General features: G+C 37.8%; 1 protein-coding gene across 1 annotated transcript; it reads left to right on the forward strand.

Moving 5' to 3' along the window:
• The first annotated feature begins 623 nt into the window (after positions 1 to 623).
• On the forward strand, positions 624 to 6,781 carry LOC126416500 (uncharacterized). The gene is made up of 2 exons (XM_050084241.1): positions 624 to 1,746; positions 1,813 to 6,781. The coding sequence occupies exons 1-2, from the start codon at positions 1,105 to 1,107 to the stop codon at positions 2,119 to 2,121; spliced, it is 951 nt and encodes a 316-aa protein (XP_049940198.1). The 5' UTR covers positions 624 to 1,104; the 3' UTR covers positions 2,122 to 6,781.
• Positions 6,782 to 22,137: the final 15,356 nt, after the last annotated feature.

Below are 22,137 nucleotides of genomic sequence, written 5' to 3' on the forward strand. Positions count from 1 at the left end.
CGTGGTACAGTTCAGACCTTAGTTGTAATGTCTGGCAGACCATGGGCATTTTGCGCCTTGTACACAGTGTTTCAGCACGTTATGATGTCCTTTGCAACTTTGCCTATCAACTTGGGTGCTGACATTGTGCAAAGTGGAATGCAGCTGATTCTCCACTAGTCTCCAATCATTGGTCAGTTGGACCACTGCTAATTCAGTGTTTGGTTGTAGCAGCTGTAGCCACTCGCAACCACATGCCTCAGTCTCTCTGCTCTGCAGGCGTTTCTTGTACAAAAGAGTGTACTGAAGTTTAGGCCCCTTGCTGCAGTTTAATATGCTTTTCAGTTTTGGCTGCTGTGGATTTCTTTATCAGATGCTGTGTGTTGTCTCTTAATCTATGTGCTAGGCTGGGGCTGTTATCACCACAGTCTGATTGATGCAACAACTGCTCGTACCATACCATGTCCCAGTGTTATATTTGTTAGTAAATTGTTAGTCATTGTTTTTTAAGTGTTTGTGTAGTGTTGTGGTGTTTCCTACAGTTACAGGTACTTCAGTTTCCTGTGGTGAAATTTGCATTGGTTGTCAAACGTACTCTTGTTTTTTTTTTTTTTTTTTTTTTTAGATAATTTCTTTTGTGCATTTATCCAAGAGGTCATAGGTTTGCATGTGCAGTAATTCAGCAACTGTGGGACGAGGATAGTGACCAGTTAATACAAATTTAGTTCCAGGAAACAAAAACCCCTGTAATTGGTTCTTTGGATAATCATATAGAACTGTTAAACAGGGGATGTCAAACCATTTATCAAAAATTCACCAGATACAGACAGTTGAGTCTGACTGACCACTCAGCCAGACCAATCCGTTTGATTGGTCCATCTCTTAACGGGTTCCTTATATGGTCATACCTATTTACTGTGTTCAAGTTTCAGTTTACCAGGACCACAAGCAAGACCACAGACAAGTATGTTTTGTAAGCTATGTGCATGCGCATGCGCTCTAGAATGTTTACCTTGTTAATATTTTGGTTGTACCGTGATTAGCTGGCCTATCTCCATATCGTTCAACGCAGAAGTGCCCAGCTTTCTTTTTGCCTGGAGGTATCCAGGATTTGTCAAATTTGTCATGGAGGTGTCCAAGATACATCCAGGATCGCACTATATGTCGCCGAGGTGGCTGGATTTCACTGCTACATTCATAACAGAGGTGTCAGGATTTGTCACAGAGGTATCTGTTGTTTGTCGTGGAAGTGTCCAGGATTCATTGCACCATTCATCACAGAGGGGTCCTGTTCATTTTGGAGATGTCCAGCATTTGTCCCAGAGCTGTCCGGGTTTTATCGCAGACGTGTCCCGGATTCATCGTGGGGGTGTCTGGGATTCGTTGCATTGTTTATTGTGGAGGCAGCCGGGATTCATTGCATTGCTCATTGTGGAGGTGTCTGGGATTTGTCGTGGAGGTGTTCTCCAGGACTCGATGCGGAGATGTCCGGGATTCGTCGCGGGACTCGATGCGGAGGCGTCCGGGATTTGTTGCGGAGACATCCAGGATTCGTCACGGAGATGTCTGGGATTCGTCGTGGAGGTATCCAGGAGTCATGGAGATGTCCATGATTCGTCGTGGAAATGTCCGATCCGGGATTCATCATGGAGTGTCCAGCAGAATTCATCACAGAGGTGTCACGGTTTTACTGGCAGAGGTATCGTGGTTCCGTCTCATCGTTCGTTGTGGAGGTGTCCGGGTTTTGTTTCATCGTTCATCGCGGAGGTGTCCGGGTTTCGTCGCGGAGGTGTCCGGGTTTCGTCGCGGAGGTGTGCGGGTTTCGTCGCGGAGGTGTCCGGGTTTCATCGCGGAGGTGTGCGGGTTTCGTCGCATCGTTCATCGCGGAGGTGTCCGGGTTTCGTCTCATCGTTCGGCGCGGAGGTGTCCGGGTTTCGTCTCATCGTTCGGCGCGGAGGTGTCCGGGTTTCGTCTCATCGTGCGGCGCGGAGGTGTCCGGGTTTCGTCTCATCGTTTGTCGCGGAGGGGGGGGGGTCTTGCTTTCGTCTCATCGTTCATCGTGAAAGTGACCTTGGTTTTTCTAATTACATATCATTGTGGTGTCCTAAGATTTTTTTAACATGCTTGTCAGAGGTGTTGTAAGATTTTTTTGGCATGCATCAGATGTGTCACAAGTCATAGCGTATCCCTGGTGTACGACGAGCTGAAAGGACACCACGTGGAACTTCCTATGGTATTATTTGTGCATCATGGAGGAGATAGTGATTTGGTGCATATGGTACCAAATAGATGCCTGTCAGTTGACACATTACAGTGTCCAGTTCAGCTTGTACAATAAATTTTTCCATAGTTTGTATTACCATGCATCATGTTCACTTTTATGGCTGGCTGCCTAAGTTACAGACCAGTCTGGTTTATTGTCTTATTCCTTATGGAGATGTTCATTGACTGTCTCCATATTAATTGTGAATTTTTTGTGATTCTAGTCTGTCATATGCTTTTATGTAACTGGTGTCTCCTGCTTTAGAGACATAATTGAGACCTTGCCTCTCAAAAATTAAAACTTGATCCATGTGAAGGCACAACATTGGCATTCAAAGGTTAGCTTGTGTGCCATAGTGATGTCTCAGTTCTTTTTAGCATTTTCTGTTGTGCATAATGTCAATAGTGAAATATTTGGTTTTGTGTAATTGGCTCAAAGCAGGTAAGACTACGTATGGTATTTAATGATGTATACTTAACATTTGGTGTTGCCATTTTTGTGCTGGTTGATTTAGTCACCTGTTGTATACAAATTACATTTACTGGCAGAAATATCCCAGTAAAGCTGTGGCTTTAACTCTTGATATTGGACTGCTCTTAAGAGGTTGTATGGAACAAAATTGCGGCATATATCTGAGTATTATTTCTTTTCATTATGGCCTATCTACTTCTTCATTAGAGCAGATGTATCCTAAGAAATTCAGAGGCTGTATCACTGAAATCAAAGAGATGTGAGAGTGATGAGAGGATAGGTAGTAACCGTTCATTCTGGCACACAAGTGCGGTTGGATTTTTTTTTAAATTTATTTATTGATGTTAGCAGACTCATCACAGATAATCAGCACATTTTTTATGCCAAAGACATAAACTTCCTTTTCAAATGTATTTATGTACACACACTGTATTACTTTGAAGCAGGTCTCAATTCTGCATCACATACTTACTTGTCAACATGACTGCAGGAACAAGGTGTGTGTGACACCCCCCCCCCCCCCCCCCCCCCCACACACACACTAAAATAATTCCAATCATGCATTCCTTTCTGGGTCTTCCAATTTGTATGCAGTCTTTTATTGTGATTGTCAGTCTAAAATTTTCACTGAGTGCTGCATTAGCTTGATTATTTATCACTTCTTTGGATGATGCAGTTCTCTCACCAGGTTCTCATAAAGAAAACTCCACTTAAGAGAGATATGGGGGCAGTCACCCACGTGTAATGAAATGACCTAATTAAATTCCACAATTGACTGTGCAATTAGTACTGGACTTCCATCATTTCATTAAATTTCACAGTTCATGAGAAAGGTCTTCCTGGATAACAAGTCATCACTCAATAACAGTTGAATTCTAAAAATGTTTTACAAAGAATGCAGTTGTGAATGATTAATCAAAACCTAACATACTGAAACATAGTTGATACCAAAATATTAATTTGCTGTCGTTAATAGGCAGCAATTGGCAAGTATATATAGAGCATTACTTGCTATGGTCCTGTATGTAGTCTTACATTGGTGTGTGTTTATACTGATATTGTAATACATACTTATTTCACAGTTAATGTAATCTTTATTAGTGATATTATTTCCTTGTTCATCTCAGTAATTCATATAGATTTGGAAATGGTGATAAATCAGGTCCTTATTTTTTGAAGAATAATTTAAGCACTGCTCTATAATCAGGAAACTTAACTACTTTAAATCAGTACAGATCAATTTTCTAGCAAGATTTTTTAAAGTAGGATCAACATTTTAGAGCACCTAATACTATGAAGTTTTATGTACCAAATTATTTTGTAAAATAAATGTTCCTCAACAAAACTAACTATGCGACATCTGTCAGTACATTATAGAAAAATTGCCTGAATAATAATACTCAGGAAAACTGAAATAATTGTAATATTTACTAGGTAATTGATATCCAAAAGTAAACTAAAAAATTGAAAACAAAGCATTTATTTACTTTAGGAATGATACCAGACAAATGGAGGTCCTACACTTTTCATACATTCTTTGTTCTTATGATTGGTGACAAAACTATTATCAGTGATGTTATTTTATTTATTTATTTTATCCATCTTTCAGCACTAACATGCAATCGATGTCGTCAGAAGAGTTACAGCTATTTGTACATTATGTTTTACATACCAAAATATTACATAGTAAAAATATAGCAATGTTGTCAACTATTAGGCCATAATTTATCAGCATTAACATGCAATCAATGTTGTCAGAAGTATTATAGCTATTTGTACATTATGTTTCGTATAACAAAAATATTACATGAAAAAAAAGACAGTGTTGTACCCTATTAGCTTATAGCTAGCTGCCTCTACATCCATAACTATACATAACAGTAAGCCTTAGTTTATCAATAAATTAGATCATCTTTACAACTATTCTGAAATTCTTCTACACTGTAGAAAATATTTTTCTTCATCTACACTTTGGTTTTAGTTTTGAAAATATCCATTGAAACCAATTGAGCCTGTACGGGTAAAGTGTTGAATAATTTAATGCCTATGTATTCATAGCTAGATTGGGTTTTCTTAAGTCTGGTTGTGAGTATATCAATCATATTTGTTTGTCGAGTATTGTGTTGATGAACTGATTTCCTTATAGTGTAGTTGTTTAAGTTTTCTTTTATGTTTAATAGGCAACAATATATGTAAAGAGATGGGACTGTGAGAATTTTTAAGTCTCTAAAATAAGGTCTACAAGAGGTCTTGTTGTCAGTGATTCCGTAAAAACGTCTAATTGCTTTCTTTTGCCAAGTGAAAATTTTTTGGCTCCTGGAGAGTTACCCCATAAAAGAATGCCATATTGTAGATGGCAATGAAAGAAGGCATAGTATGACTGAAGCAATAAATCTTGTGTAACACGTGTGTAGTTTGGCTAGTAGGTAGATAACTCGTGATAGCTTTCGACATACATAATCTGTATGTGTGTCCCAAGTTAATTTTGAGTCAATGTGTATTCCTAGTAGCTTAACAGATGATAACTCCATGTTACTGTTTGATAAACTGAAGATTATCTTGACAGTCTTTTCATGGTTCATAGATAAGTCATTAGCTTTAAACCAGATATTAGATATTTTGAGACACTCTTCACTTTCCTCCTTCAATATGTTTATATCCTTTCCAGAATTAGCTAATGTTGTGTCATCAGCATAGAGGATAGATTTACAGGGTAAGTTATTCGGAAAGTCATTTACAAACAATATAAATAGTAGAGGGCCAAGCACTGAGCCGTGAGGAACACCTCGTTTTATACTTAAAGTCTGTGACTGTTGGTCATTATGCTTTACTATTTGTTTTCTATTGGTGAGGTATGATTCAATTAGTGAGAGTTCCAAGTGTTTGATTCCATAGCAACACAGTTTATCTAATAATAATTTGTGGTTAACTGAGTCTAAAGCCTTACTCAAGTCAATTAGAATGGCTTCAGCAGATAATTCTGACTCAAATGCGCTTAGTACAAAAGAGATAAGGTTTTCAACTGCTTTGACTGTTGATAAGTTTGACCTGAATCCATACTGATAATCATTTAATATATTATTGTCTGATAGGTGTATGCATATTTGCTGCAGTATGCAATGTTCTATTATTTTTGAGAGAATAGGCACAAGTGAAATTGGTCTATAATTATTGATACAGGACTTATTGCTCTAATGTGGTTGAAAAGTTGCATTCCTCCATGCCATAAACTTACTAGTGTTGCTTGTGAACCTTACATTGCAGTTCCTAGTGTGAGTGTCCCATTAAAAATTCCATCAGGTGGCTGTTAATGTTTGCAGTTTCCTTTCTATTATTCCTCTGTCGGTTCCACCTTCCAAATAGAGAAACACTTCCATCAGAGTTCTCATTTCAGCTTATATAAGTTACTTAAACTGTGTGTGTGTGTGTGTGTGTGTGTGTGTGTGTGAGAGAGAGAGAGAGAGAGAGAGAGAGACTTATGGGCACTCAACACTGAGGTTATCAGCGCACCAAAGTGGAAATTTGTATTCATGTCTTATCTTTTGATTCACATGTAATGAAAATTAACTTTAACTCTCAACTACTAAATTATTTTTATTTTATTTATTAATTTTGAGAGAGGGTGTCTTCCTCGAGTATCTGAAGTTAAACACCAGGATGGATTCATAATATGCCTCGCTCAAACATGAATTTGGTTTAGTTTATGAAATTCTTCTCATTGAACATTTGATGAGTTGTGTAAATAAGTCACATATTAAGTACATAACTAATTGCTTTGGTGTCTTTACCATTTGTTAATATTCAGTGCAGAGTATGAACACCATTATAGCATAGAATCATAGTTTTTTTTATAACATTGGTTGGTTGCATCAGATATGGTAATGATAGTTCTGTTTCTCTACTACTTTGTGAGACAGTGCAGTATCTTGAATTTCTGTATGGATAATACATTAAACTGAACGTCTTCAATGGAATTTGTGCTTACATATTAATAAAACTATTGTAATCAAAGTCAGTCTTTGCATAAGTGAAATAAAGATTATATACCAGTGCTCTGGTTGAAATCCAGTCTGCAGTTTCTTCCTCATTTTAGATACTTCTTGCTTAAATTAGAACATCTTGTGAAACCTTTTGTGTTAAATTCTTATCAGCCCTTCAGTATTATAACCACAACTCTATTTCATGTCTGCAATTATTTCATGTTTCAATTGATCACACTGCACAACAGTAATTTGTTGTGTATTGGCACTGTGGGAAACATATTTCTCCATTATGGGAAACCCATTGCTCCATAAATCCAATGAATTGTTAATAACTGGCAAGTGTCAGCAGTGTCATGGCAATATTTTTAATCCTTTATTACTTGATGTTTAGTATACGATGGTTGTTAGTATATCGATTATTTCCTTTGTCGAGAAAACAGGATAATGAGGGTTGAAGTATTTCCAGTGTTTTCTATTTATCAAAAAAAAAAAAAAAAAGTAAATGTATGAATAAAAACAAATGCTAATAAAGGAATAACATTTTCTAAATCTGTCTACTGTTGTATTCCATGCATTCTTTATCTAGTTCCTATGTTTCCTGTCCACCTGGAAATGTTTACACAGCTTTATAGGAATTGAAATGTAGTGAGGACTTCTAGAAAATTGGAACATACGAGAGAAATTGAATTTACTGGAATAGTTGAGGGATTCTGAGACTGGGGAAAATTGAACTGTCTCGTAATGGAAAGATGTGTACTGAGTAATTTTGTTGCAACTTTCTCTTGGGATACTGCTTTGGAAATGATTGTAGAGACGCATGAGGAAAGGTGAGGAAGTGTATCGAATTGTTGCATTGTTTGGTGTTTGATCGTGGGTCATTCGCAGAGCTCAGAAGTGTTTGTTGTTGTACATGGGTTCTCCTAATGCAGGTCCATTTCCTATTGTGTAATTATGTCATGTGTGCATAAGAATTTGCCAGGTAGCAGTGAATTTGCCGTTCACACGAGAGCAAAGTTTGATTTTTTAATTTAAAAAAATATGTACAAGTACTGATATCTATTTGAACATCATTTTTTGCAGATCAATGTTGAATATTGAGGCTTGGTTCAGGAAAAAATCAATCTTCCATATCAAAGGGTAAAAAAGCAATGATTAGTTTATTACATTGTGAAGAATAAATAAATAAAAAAGAATCTTCAGTGATGTTGAGTTTACGCTGTGATGGAATTTTAAATTGAAAGAAAACATTCTCTAGCCTCAAGTCTTGCACAAAAACAAAATCGTAGGTTTATATACTACACTCCTTTTCAGTCAATAATAGTCTGTGGAACTATATTTGGAGTAATTCAACATATGGGAAGAAAGTTTCATTTGTACAAAAGTGTGCAATTTGAATAATACGGTGTGTTCATCCACAATCGTATTTTAGGTAATTTAAGAGGCAATGGGTTTTCAAAGGAAAGCATACAATTCCTTATGGAATTTGTTCTAAACAATCCAGTATAGTTATGCACATATAACTGTGTCCACAATGAAAAGTTGATAATGGCAGTACCCATGGGGTTGTTGGAAGGAAGTCCTTGCCCACAAGAGCATTTTTTAGATATAGTGTGTTATATGTTTACTTAAATTCAAGTACAAGACCATATGTTATAAACTAAGACAGAACAGTTTACATAGTAGTGCATTCAAATGTTACATATGAAACATCTTTACTAACATTTGGTGTGTTTGAAAACACAATGGACAAAATGAAGCTGTAATCTTCACAGTCTTAAAAAAGTTAATACTTATGGACACGATTACATCTCCATAACTGTATTGGATTGTTTAGACCAAATTTTGTAAGGAATTTGCTTTATTTTCAGTATCTATTTGTATATTATAAAACCAGAAGAAAGACACTTGTCATATAATGAAACCTACCTGTTGTGGAAGAAATCTTAGTAGCTACGCAGTTTTGCAGGATCACCACCTGAAACTTTCTGCTGTAGGACTTACCCTTAAAATGGATAGCCAGAAGCTTCTTTTTAAGTTTACAATTGGAAGTTTATGAATCTTTAATTGTGTCTTCAAGATGCTACCAATGATGACCAGGTCTTTTTGCAGTCTCTATAATGTTTACACACAGGTACTTCGTACGGATGTAAGTGGAATGTAATAATTCTTATTTCTTCAAAAAGTAAAATTTCATACAGTGTAGATGAAGTGATCCACATTGCTTCACACGCAATTAAATAGAATGGTTACTGTAGCTGCAAATATTACTCCGTGAACCAAAACACAATTTGATGTCCGTTGTTCATAGCTATAAAACATGTTCACTCGTCTTGAATTAAACGAATGGAGAGTCAACACAAGTGATTCCTGAGGGTGGGTTAATAATAATAATAATGATTAAAAAAAACAGACCAGCTAGTCTGAAGTTACATCAGATGAAGACTTAAGAGCAGATGGAACAGAATGAGCAAGAGTGCAGTCTGACTGAAAATGGCACAAGCCTTATAAACAACACTCACTCCAGGATATCACTGAACTTTGTTGATTTATAATAATTTGCAAATTCTGTAGGTCAGAAGATTAATCTTTTATTGGCCATTATTTTGTTGTCATATTTCGTTTGTATATTATTGCTCATGAGCAACATCTATAAAGTATGCAGTACTAATTTATGCCTATGCAATGGGAATCACAGGTTTATGACCATGGCATCCATCAGGTTTGCTAAAATTTGGTAATTCTTAATTAAGGACCCATGCACTAATTGATATAGATGTCATTGTAATAATAAAAATCAGGTGATTAAAAGCATGTCGAGAGATCATGGAAATTTAAAGTAGTTTAGCTATAATTGGCACTGACACTTTGGTTGAGCTTAATATAAATACCTTACCGAAAAGACGAAAAATAGCTCTTTAATTTGGATGTGGTCTTTCATTCCAAAATTACCTATTAACTTCTAAGATTTTCCATATTGCTAGATAACTGCAATAACTTTTGATTTCCATCATTTCTGACATATTTATGTAGCTCATTGCAACCAGGATAACAAACTGAATATCTGAATAATAAACTTTTGTGAGGAGAATTTTTTTTTACCATTCTGATTATATGCACAACTTGTGCGTAGAACATAATACTGGAATTTTGAAAAGAATATTTGTGGAAATTTAAATAGGGGGTGGGTGTCAACCTGCTTTGTCACAACTCTTCATTAAAATTGACTCTCCAAAGACTAAATAATGCTGCTACCAAAACCTTTAATCAGTTACCATATACAAAATGCCCAATGATTTTTTATTGACAAGGTAAAGGTAAGTGATCAGTTAAATATGCCAAAGTCTAACAATATGCCAAAGCCTAACAAATCCTTTAACTTCATGCTGATTCATCAAAATGTCCAATCACCGCTAAACAAATTAAGTGAAGTTGAAATTTTATCTACTGATGAGCTAAAAAAACGCTTCTGTAATGTGTATAACTGAACACTGGCTGCCTAAAGATGCAATGTCAGTCGCAAAACTTGCAGACTTCAATCTTTCATCATCATTTTCTAGAATTACATCCAGTCATGGAGGGTCATGTATATTTGTTAAAAGTGGCATTGATTATTATAACGTAAAACCCATGGAACTGTTAGCTGAAGAGAAAGTTTTTGAAGTATCCGCAGTTGAACTCTCTGCATTAAAATTAATAATCATCTGTGTATATAGGAGCCCTGATGGGAACTTAAATGATTTCTGTCATCAACTAGAAGCAGCTTTAAATACTATAAAAAACTTCAACAAAACAGTGATCATATGTGGAGATTTTAATATTGATTTTCAAGAAATCTCAAAAGACCAGCAAAGCTTGATGACCCTACTGGAAACATATAACATAAAAGCCACCATAGGCTCTCCTACAAGAGTTACACCAACAACTAGCTCAACAGTTGATCAGATATTAATAAACACAAATGTAAATCACAATTTCTGTGCCGGAAATCTTAATACTGGCTTCAGTGATCACTATGCACAGTTTATTGCTTTGCACACCCCAAGTGAAACAACAGAGAAAGAGGAACTTATAAAAGAAGCAAGGAAATTCACTAACATACAAATAAACCTTTTTGTACAGAGACTAAGTGAAGAAACTTGGTACGAAGTGTATACTTGTGAAAATACTAACAAAAAGGTTGAAAAATTCATGGAAATCTTCATGTCATACTTTGAAACTGCATTTCCATTAAAAAAACAAAAACGTCAACCTAACTTCAAAAAGAACAAATGGGCAGAGAAAAGAAGATTACACGATATAGCAAAGACACAGAACATGCCTCCTGAATTTCATTTGTACCTGAAGAATTACAAGAGGATCGTCAAAAATGTTGTAAGGAAAGCTAAAACAATGGCAAATGACAAGTACATTGAAAATTCAAAAAACAAATCTAAAACTATATGGGAAGTTATAAAAAATCAAACAGCAAGTGAAACTAAACAATATAAAAATATGAACTTGTGTAGGACAAATGATTTCTTGCCCAACAGAAATTGCAGGGACCTTCAACAAATATTTTGCAAACATAAGTGAACAGTTGGTGAGTGGACTGGAAGAACACAACAAAATATCACCTCTATCATGCAATAGTGTGAGAAATGTGTCTACATCTTTGTTCCTTTCACCCACAAATACTGAAGAAATTTTATCAGTTATAAATACCTTGAAAACAGGGTACTCATGTGGAATTGATGGAATACCAGATGCAATTATTAAAAAATGCTGTCTTGCCTTAGCTGATCCCTTGACACACTTGTGCAACAGCTCACTGGCATCAGGAACCTTCCCTTCATGCTTAAAAACAACAAAACTGAAACCACTGTTCAAAAAAGGAAATCCAGAATGTGTTTCAAATTATATACTGGCTATATTTTCAAAAATTTTAGAAAAAGTTTTTTTTTTTTTATAAGAGATTGTCTGATTTCCTAAATAAAAATAAAATTCTCTCTCCTTCACAACATGGCTTCAGGAAAGGCTATTCAACTGAAAGTGCAATATTTGAATTTCTTAATGAAATCTATACTAAACTGGATGCAAGTGTGTTTGTGACAGGCATATGTCTTGATTTATCAAAGCTTTTGACGTCATTGACCATAATGCCCTACTGCAGAAGCTTGACCAATTAGGAATTAGAGGTATATCCAATGAGTGGCTCAAGGCATACCTATGTGGTCACAAACACGTGGTTGAAGTGCAATATACTGACCATAACAAAATCAGCTACTACTATTCAGGATATGAAAATGTGAAATATGGCGTCCCTCAAGGATCAGTATTAGGACCCATTCTGTTTCTCCTCTATGTCAATGATCTTATGTACAACAAGTATTGCCAAACTACCCTTCAATTTGCAGATGATACAAGCTTCCTTATTAGTGATAAAACAGAAGAAAAACTTAAAGACTCCGCTATCCAAACAATGAACAGTGTAGAACAGTGGTTCAGCTACAACAAGCTAATTACACTCCTGGAAATGGAAAAAAGAACACATTGACACCGGTGTGTCAGACCCACCATACTTGCTCCGGACACTGCGAGAGGGCTGTACAAGCAATGATCACACGCACGGCACAGCGGACACACCAGGAACCGCAGTGTTGGCCGTCGAATGGCGCTAGCTGCGCAGCATTTGTGCACCGCCGCCGTCAGTCTCAGCCAGTTTGCCGTGCCATACGGAGCTCCATCGCAGTCTTTAACACTGGTAGCATGCCGCGACAGCGTGGACGTGAACCGTATGTGCAGTTGACGGACTTTGAGCGAGGGCGTATAGTGGGCATGCGGGAGGCCGGGTGGACGTACCGCCGAATTGCTCAACACGTGGGGCGTGAGGTCTCCACAGTACATCGATGTTGTCGCCAGTGGTCGGCGGAAGGTGCACGTGCCCGTCGACCTGTGACCGGACCGCAGTGACGCACGGATGCACGCCAAGACCGTAGGATCCTACGCAGTGCCGTAGGGGACCGCACCGCCACTTCCCAGCAAATTAGGGACACTGTTGCTCCTGGGGTATCGGCGAGGACCATTCGCAACCGTCTCCATGAAGCTGGGCTACGGTCCCGCACACCGTTAGGCCGTCTTCCACTCACGCCCCAACATCGTGCAGCCCGCCTCCAGTGGTGTCGCGACAGGCGTGAATGGAGGGACGAATGGAGACGTGTCGTCTTCTGCTATGAGAGTCGCTTCTGCCTTGGTGCCAATGATGGTCGTATGCGTGTTTGGCGCCGTGCAGGTGAGCACCACAATCAGGACTGCATACGACCGAGGCACACAGGGCCAACACCCGGCATCATGGTGTGGGGAGCGATCTCCTACACTGGCCGTACACCACTGGTGATCGTCGAGGGGACACTGAATAGTGCACAGTACATCCAAACCGTCATCGAACCCATCGTTCTACCATTCCTAGACCGGCAAGGGAACTTGCTGTTCCAACAGGACAATGCACGTCCGCATGTATCCCGTGCCACCCAACGTGCTCTAGAAGGTGTAAGTCAACTACCTTGGCCAGCAAGACCTCCAGATCTGTCCCCCATTGAGCATGTTTGGGACTGGATGAAGCGTCGTCTCACGCGGTCTGCACGTCCAGCACGAACGCTGGTCCAACTGAGGCGCCAGGTGGAAATGGCATGGCAAGCCGTTCCACAGGACTACATCCAGCATCTCTACGACCGTATCCATGGGAGAATAGCAGCCTGCATTGCTACGAAAGGTGGATATACACTGTACTAGTGCCGACATTGTGCATGCTCTGTTGCCTGTGTCTATGTGCCTGTGGTTCTGTCAGTGTGATCATGTTATGTATCTGACCCCAGGAATGTGTCAATAAAGTTTCCCCTTCCTGGGACAATGAATTCACGGTGTTCTTATTTCAATTTCCAGGAGTGTATAAACAAAGAAAAGACAGTAGCACTGAACTTCTATAATGTAAAAGGAAGACAGCAACCAAACATAGAAATAGAACTTAGGGACAGAGTTCTTGAAAGTGTTGACAGCACTAAATTTCTGGGACTCTGGCTCCAGAACAACACAAAATAGGAGGTACACATTGAATATTTGCAAAGAAAACTAAGCAAACCTGTTACATGATACGGATCTTAAAAACTTGTTGCAGCAAAGCCAGCCTGTTAAATGTATACTACTCCTATGTGCATTCGGTAATTAAATATGGCATAATCTTTTGGGGCAATACAACAACAAATATTAAACTTTTCAGGATGCAAAAGAGAATACTAAGAATTATTGAAGGAGTAAACAATACCAAATCGTGCAGACCCATATTCAAAAAACTGTCAGTTCTTCCTCTTCCTTGCATTTTTATCTACGAAACATCAGTTTTCATCAAACAATATATCGATAGACACCCAGATATCTTATTAAAAAATGAAGATATACATGCACACAATACAAGGCAAAAATCTGACCTTCATATGAAACAGGTGAGAACATCACTGTGCCAAAAAGGCACACTACATACTGGGATAAAGATTTTCAATAATCTACCTAACCATATTAAATCAATAGGTAAGCTCTGTAGTTTTAAGGCTGAAGTAAAGGCATATTTAATTGATCATTGCTTTTACAGTCTGACAGAATATATAAAAGCCAAACAACAAAAATAAAGATGCATTATTAGTATTCTACTTTGTATGTTGCCTGTAATGTTTGTTATATGTATGAATCTTTGCTAAATTACTTCAATATCTAGTCCTTAGGATTGCAATACAAACTGTATTCTATCTTGTAAATACCTAACCATGTCCAATATCCTTGTATATATTCTGTGCATATAGGATTTGAAGGATTAAATAAATAAATACGAGATTCCATGTTTTAATACAATGCTGTATAGGATATTAAAGTTACAATTGGATGTTAAAAAAAAGTATAGAAAGACAATGCCATAAATTACTTGGATATAGCCCTAATAAGCAAAATGGTGAGCATGCTTTTAGTGTTTTTAGGGCTCCCACAAATACTAACATGATTATTTAAGCATCGTCTTGTCATCCAGTGTGCTGCAAGATTTCATATTTTAATACAATGATGTATAGAATATTTTAGTTACAGCTGGATGTTAAAAGTACGGTATAGAGCAGGAATTGACTACATAGAATACTGTTGTAAATGGCTGTTCCCAGGAGTTAGGAAAAGACGCATGTAAAACTGAAAATGAAGCTAAATAAAAATTTCTTCAAATCAGAATAAAAACCTGAAACCAAAATTAAAACACATATCCATGACTTACAGAGGGAAAGCGTCTGAAAAGAGTGAATGACATTTTCAGAAATCAGACGTAATTCTTGCTTTTAATACGTCTAATATGCTAAAGTCTAAACCTAAAGCGGAATGACAACAAAAACAGTTGTTTGCAAATTAAATTGTGGTGAGTGCAGTGGTTTTTATGTGGTACAGATGGGTTATTCGTTTTTTACAAGATTCAAGGAGCACACAAGAATGAAGAATACAACCATTTATGGCAGGCTCCTCTGAGCCAGGTAACATAGAATTACAGATATTCACTGTAACACAAAAGTTTTACCTAATGTTCCTAAAGGTAAAAAATTAGAGTCTAGAAAATCTACGAATTTATAGCTACAACAAAATAACTTATTTATATACACTACTTATTACTTATGGTCTGTTCTCATACTACAAGCTTCTTGTATTAAAACCTAGACCACAAACACCATGTTATGTTGGCTGCTAGACCTTGTGTTGTACGATGGATCACCTGTTATGAGGCTGCATGTTTCTTTTTTTTTTAATTTTAAGTCAATTGAACACTGTAATATTGTACATGTTATCAGTATACTTCACATTATTGATATTCTTCCTTGTTTTTAATATAAATAACATATGCATATTACAGCAAACATAGACTTAGAGCTCCATCTTACACTAGCAGTGACGCCTTCTGTCACATTACATATATTTGAAATTCTATTACGTATCCCCCTTTTCAAGTATTACACCAACTGAACACGGTAATGCTGTGGATGTTAGTATATTCCACATTACCGATGTCCTTCCTTGTGATAATTGATATCTACACTTCGAAATGTGATGATCTTTTATGATTGTGTTGTAATATGTGTATATAATATAATAAAAGTTACTTTGGTATCCTGCATATATCACTATACTGCAAATTATTTGTATACACTAACTCATTAAGTCAAAAAGGAGTACAAATGTCTCAAAAATGATATCGACATACAGTGCAAAATGGCTAATGCAGGGATGGGTAGAAGACAAATGTAAGGATGTAGAGGCTTATCTCTCTAGGGGTAAGATAGATACTGCCTACAGGAAAATTAAAGATACCTTTGGAGAAAGGAGAACCACTTGCATGAATATCAAGAGCTTTGATGGAAACCCAGTTCTAAGCAAAGAAGGGAAAGCGGAAAGGTGGAAGGAGTATATAGAGGGTTTATACAAGGGCGATATACTTGAGGATGATATTATGGAAATGGAAGAGGATGTAGATGAAGATGAAATGGGAGATATGATACTGCGTGAAGAGTTTGACAGAGCACTGAAAGACCTGAGTGGAAACAAGGCCCCCGGAGTGGACAACATTCCATTAGAACTACTGACAGCCTTGGGAGAGCCAGTCCTGACAAAACTCTACCATCTTGTGAGCAAGATGTATGAGACAGGTGAAATACTCTCAGACTTCAAGAAGAATATAATGATTCCAATCCCAAAGAAAGCAGGTGTTGACAGATGTGAAAATTACCGAACTATCAGTTTAATAAGTCACAGCTGCATAATACTAACGCGAATTCTTTACAGACGAATGAAAAAACTGATAGAAGCCGACCTCGGGGAAGATCAGTTTGGATTCCGTAGAAATGTTGGAACACGTGAGGCAATACTGACCCTACGACTTATCTTAGAAGAAAGATTAAGGAAAGGCAAACCTATGTTTCTAGCATTTGTAGACTTGGAGAAGGCTTTTGACAATGTTGATTGGAATACTCTTTTTCAAATTCTGAAGGTGGCAGGGGTAAAATACAGGGAGCGAAAGGCTATTTGCAATTTGTACAGAAACCAGATGGCAGTTATAAGAGTCGAGGGGCATGAAAGGGAACTAGTGGTCGCGAAGGAAGTGAGATAGGGTTGTGGCCTATCCCCAATGTTATTCAATCTGTATATTGAGCAGGCAATAAAGGAAACAAAAGAAAACTTCGGAATAGGTATTAAAATCCATGGAGAGGAAATAAAAACTTTGAGGTTCGCAGATGACATTGTAACTCTGTCAGAGGCGGCAAAGGACTTGGAAGAGCAGTTGAACGGAATGGACAGTGTCTTGAAAGGAGGGTATAAGATGAACATCAACATAAGCAAAACGAGGATAATGGAATGTAGTCGAATTATGTCGGGTGATGCTGAGGGAATTAGATTAGGAAATGAGTCACTTAAAGTAGTAAATGAGTTTTGCTATTTGGGGAGCAAAATAACTGATGATGGTCGAAGTGGAGAGGATATAAAATGTAGACTGGCATTGGCAAGGAAAGTGTTTCTGAAGAAGAAAAATTTGTTAACTTCGAGTATAGATTTAAATGCCAGGAAGTCGTTTCTGAAAGTATTTGTATGGAGTGTAGCCATGTATGGAAGTGAAACATGGACGATAAATAGTTTAGACAAGAAGAGAATAGAAGCTTTCGAAATGTGGTGCTATAGAAGAATGCTGAAAATTAGATGGGTAGATCACATAACTAATGAGGAGGTATTGAATAGAATTGGGGAGAAGAGGCACAACTTGACTAGAAGAAGGGATCAGTTGGTAGGACATGTGAGACATCAAGGGATCGCCAATTTAGTATTGGAGGACAGCGTGGAGGGTAAAAATAGTAGAGGGAGACGAAGAGATGAATACACTAAGCAGATTCAGAAGGATGTAGGCTGCAGTAGGTGCTGGAAGATGAAGAAGCTTGCGCAGGATGGAGTAGCATGGAGAGCTGCATCAAACCAATCTCAGGACTGAAGACCACAACAACAACAACTCATTAAGTAATTGCTGGTATGATACTATATGCTTATTACACCAAACTTCGAACTCTAGCACCATGTTACATGTGTTGTACTACATACTTCTGTTACAGTATTATATGTTCCCTTCGTTTGATATTATATCAATTGAACACTGTAATCCTGTACCAGTTGTTAGTATATTTCACATTACTGATATCCTTCCTTGTGCTAGTGAGCACATATATTTTATACCTATACCCTGAGCTACTTTTTTGCTTGTTTTATCATATCTATATAATGTGATAGGCACTTTGATATTCCACTTATATCATTATACAGGGTGTATCAAAAAGAATCATCTGATTTAAAAAAATCATAAATATTATATTATTTGAGATATGTGCATGAACAACGTACTGTTGGAAAGAACAAACACTCGAGATTTACATGGTTCCTGCTAGGCAGCAGCAGTGTGTGCCCACTTCAGTTCTAGTAAGAATGGTATTGGGGCAACAGAAAGTGTTTTGTGTTCAATGTTTTGTGCAGTGCCTGTCAGTGTGCATGAGAGCTTTCCTTTCCCACATTTGGAGACTAATTGAAACAACTTCATTTATCAACAGGATGGGGCACTGGCTTCTGGAAGTGCAGGAATTTTTAAATTAAAGGATTACTGAACAATGAATTGGTCGCACTGGACCAAATTATTTAGCCTTACATTACTGGCCTCCAACATCACCGGACCTGATTGCATCTGATTATTTCTTGTAGGGGTTTAGGATAGGCTCTGTTTATGTGCCCCCATCACCAACAACAATGAATGAACTGAGACATTGCATAACAGAAGCTGTGAAAGCTGTACATCTACATCTATATCTACGTGATTACTTTGCTATTCACAATAAAGTGCCTGGCAGAGGGTTCAATGAACCACCTTCAAGCTCTCTCTCTACCGTTCCACTCTCGAACGGCACACGGGAAAAACGAGCACTTAAATTTTTCTGTGTGAGCCCTGATTTCTCTTATTTTATTGTGATGATCATTTCTCCCTATGTAGGTGGGTGGCAACACAAAGTTTTCACAATCAGAGGAGAAAGCTGGTGACTGAAATATCATGAGAAGATCCCATCGCAACGAAAAATGCCTTTGTTTTAATGATTGCCACTCCAATCCACGTGTCATGTCTGTGACACTATCTCCCCTATTTTGCGATAATACGAAACTAGCTGCCCTTCTTTGTACTTTTTCGATGTCATCCGTTAGTCCCACCTGATGCGGATCCCACACCGCACAGCAATACTCCAGGATAGGGTGGACAAGCGTGGTGTAAGCAGTCTTCTTAGTAGACCTGTTGCACCTTATAAGTGTTCTGCCAATGAATATCAGTCTTTGGTTTGCTCTACCCACAATATTATCTATGTGATCGTTCCAATTTAGGTTATATGTAATTGTAATCCCTAAGTATTTAGTTGAATTTGCAGCCCTCAGGTTTGTGTGACTTGTCGCGTGATCGAAATTTAGCTGATTTCTTTTAGTACTCATGTGAATAACTTCACACTTTTCTTTATTCAGGGTCAATTGCCACTTTTCGCACCATACAGATATCTTATCTAAGTCATTCTGCAAATTGTTTTGATCATCGGATGACTTTGCAACACGGTAAATGACAGCATCATCTGCAAACAATCTATGACGGCTACTCAGATTGTTTCCTAAGTCGTTAATATAGATCAGGAACAACAGAGGGCCTATAACACTTCCTTGGGGAACGCCGGATATTACTTCTGTTTTACTCGATGACTTTCTGTCTATTACTATGAACTGTGACCTTTCTGACAGGAAATCATGAATCCAGTCGCACTACTGAGGCGAAACTCCGTAGGCACGTAAAGTGCCCTCCGCCACACACCGTTGGGTGGCTTGCGGAGTATCAATGTAGATGTAGATGTAGATGTAGGCAAACAGTTTAGTTAGAAGACGCTTGTGAGGAACAGTGTCGAAAGCCTTCTGGAAATCTAAAAATATGGAATCAATTTGACATAATAAATCATTTTCTTCGAGGTACTTCATAATGTTGGAATACAGTATACGTTCTAAAACCCTACTGCAAATCGACGTTAGTGATATAGGCCTGTAATTCAGCGGATTAATCCTACTTCCCTTTTTTGGGTATTGGTGTGGCTTGAGCAATTTTCCAGTCTTTAGATACGGATCTTTAGGTGAGTGAGTGGTTGTATTTAATTGCTAAATATGGAGCTATTTTATCAGCATACTCTGAGAGGAATCTGACTGGTATACAATCTGGACCGGAGGCCTTGCCTTTATTAAGTGATTTAAGCTGCTTTGTTACACCGAGGATATCTACTTCTATGTCTCTCATCTTGGCAGTTGTTCTCAATTGCAATTCAGGAATATTTACTTTGTCTTCTTTGGTGAAGGAGTTTCGGAAAACCGTGTGTAATAACTCTGCTTTAGTGGCACTGTTATCAGTGACTCCACTGTTGTTATTGCGCAGTGAAGGTATTGATTGCATCTTGCCACTGGTGTGCTTTATGTGTGACAAGAATCTCTTTGGGTTTTCTGCCAGATTTTGAGACAGAATTTCATTGTGGAAATTATTAAAAGCATCTCGCATTGAAGTACGTGCTATATTTCGTACTTCTGTAAAACTTTGCCAATCTTGGGGATTTTGTGTTCTTTTAAATTTGGCATGCTTTTTTCGTTGCTTTTGTGTATTATGGGGGATCAGTACCACCACTTATTAATTTATGTGGTATATATCTCTCAATTGCTGTTGATACTATCTCTTTGAAAACATTCCACAACTCTTCTACACTTACATGATCGGATAGGAATGGGTGAAGACTGTCTCTTAAAAAGGTGTTAAGAGCATTTTTATCAGCTTTTTTAAAATACATATACATTGTGTTTCTTTTTGCTGGTTGTAGGTGTTATAGTATTCAGCCTAGCAGCAACTGCCTTGTGGTCGCTAATCCCTGTATTCGTCACAATACTCACTATTTGTCCAGGATTATTTACTGCTAAAAGGTCAAGTATGCTTTCGCAACTATTTACACTTCGAGTGGGCTCATGAACTAACTGTTCAAAATAATTTTCTGAGAAAGCATTCAGTGCAATTTCGGATGACATTTTATGCCTGCAGCTGGCTTTAAACGCATAATTTTTCCAGCATATCGAGGGTAGATTGAAGTCACCACTGACTATAATTGTATGAGTGAGGTACTTATTTGAAATGAGACTCAAGTTTTCTTTGACTGTTCAGCAACTATATCTTCTGAGTCGGGGTGTTGGTAAAATGATCCAATTAATAGTTTAGTCCGATTATGAGGTATAACCTCTACCCATACTATTTAACACGAACTATCTACTTCAGTTTCGCTACAAGGCAAACTACCTCTGACTGCAATAAATACTCCACAACCAACTGTATTTAATCTATCCTTTTTGAACACTGTTAGATCGTTTGAAAAAATTTTGGCTGAACTTATTTCCAGCTTTAGTCAGCTCTCTGTACCTACAACTATTTGAGCTTCAGTGCTTTCTATTAGGGCTTGGAGCTCTGGTTCTTTCCCAATACAGCTATGACAATTTACAACTACCTACCAATTGTTTTTACAACTACCTTACTGTATTTTACCTGCCCACTTTTGGACAGATGCCCCTTCTGTGGTTCCCTGACATCCTCTAACCTAAAAAACCACCCAGTCCCTTCCACACAGCCCCTGCTACCTGTGCAGCCGCCTCCTGTGTGTAGTGGACTCCTGACCTATTAAGTGGAACCCAGAAACCCACCACCCAATGGCGAAAGTCAAGGAATCTGCAGCGTATACTGTCACAGAACTGCCTGAGCCTCTGATTCTGACCCTCCACTCTGCTCTGCACCAAAGGACCAGTCGGAGGTCACTACAGTGTGGGAACAATTTGAATACCACATTGACATATGCCATGAAAATCAAGAGGGGTATAGTAATACCTATGAAAAGGTACCATCCTCTGGGGCTTCTTTGGTCCTTGGGGAGCTACTTTGGTCCAACACCAAAAAGAAGTTTTAAACTTTTGTGCTTAACAAACAAAACAAGATATATTGGTATTTTTTGTTTTAAACTCTATTTTATAACCTACTTGAGGGTATTTTAATAGTTTTGGGCAATTTAAAATTTTCACCATTGGCAACACTGGAATTTTTGTAAGCCTTTGTTTGGATGTGTGATTTGTTTACCTCCAAACTTTTCATTGTGGACAAATTCGGTAACAAGATAAAAATAAGGTAAGTGTCTAAATATCATCTTCTGTAATCTGTTAGGTATGTGTGATAATTGTTTTTCCTTATTCTTCTTTTTTTAAACAGTACATGTTTAACTTGTAAATGTCACCTAAAAACTTTGTATCAGGCCTAATTTGGACTAA

Source organism: Schistocerca serialis, chromosome 8, assembly GCF_023864345.2.
Source record: "Schistocerca serialis cubense isolate TAMUIC-IGC-003099 chromosome 8, iqSchSeri2.2, whole genome shotgun sequence".
Taxonomy (NCBI): domain Eukaryota; kingdom Metazoa; phylum Arthropoda; class Insecta; order Orthoptera; family Acrididae; genus Schistocerca; species Schistocerca serialis.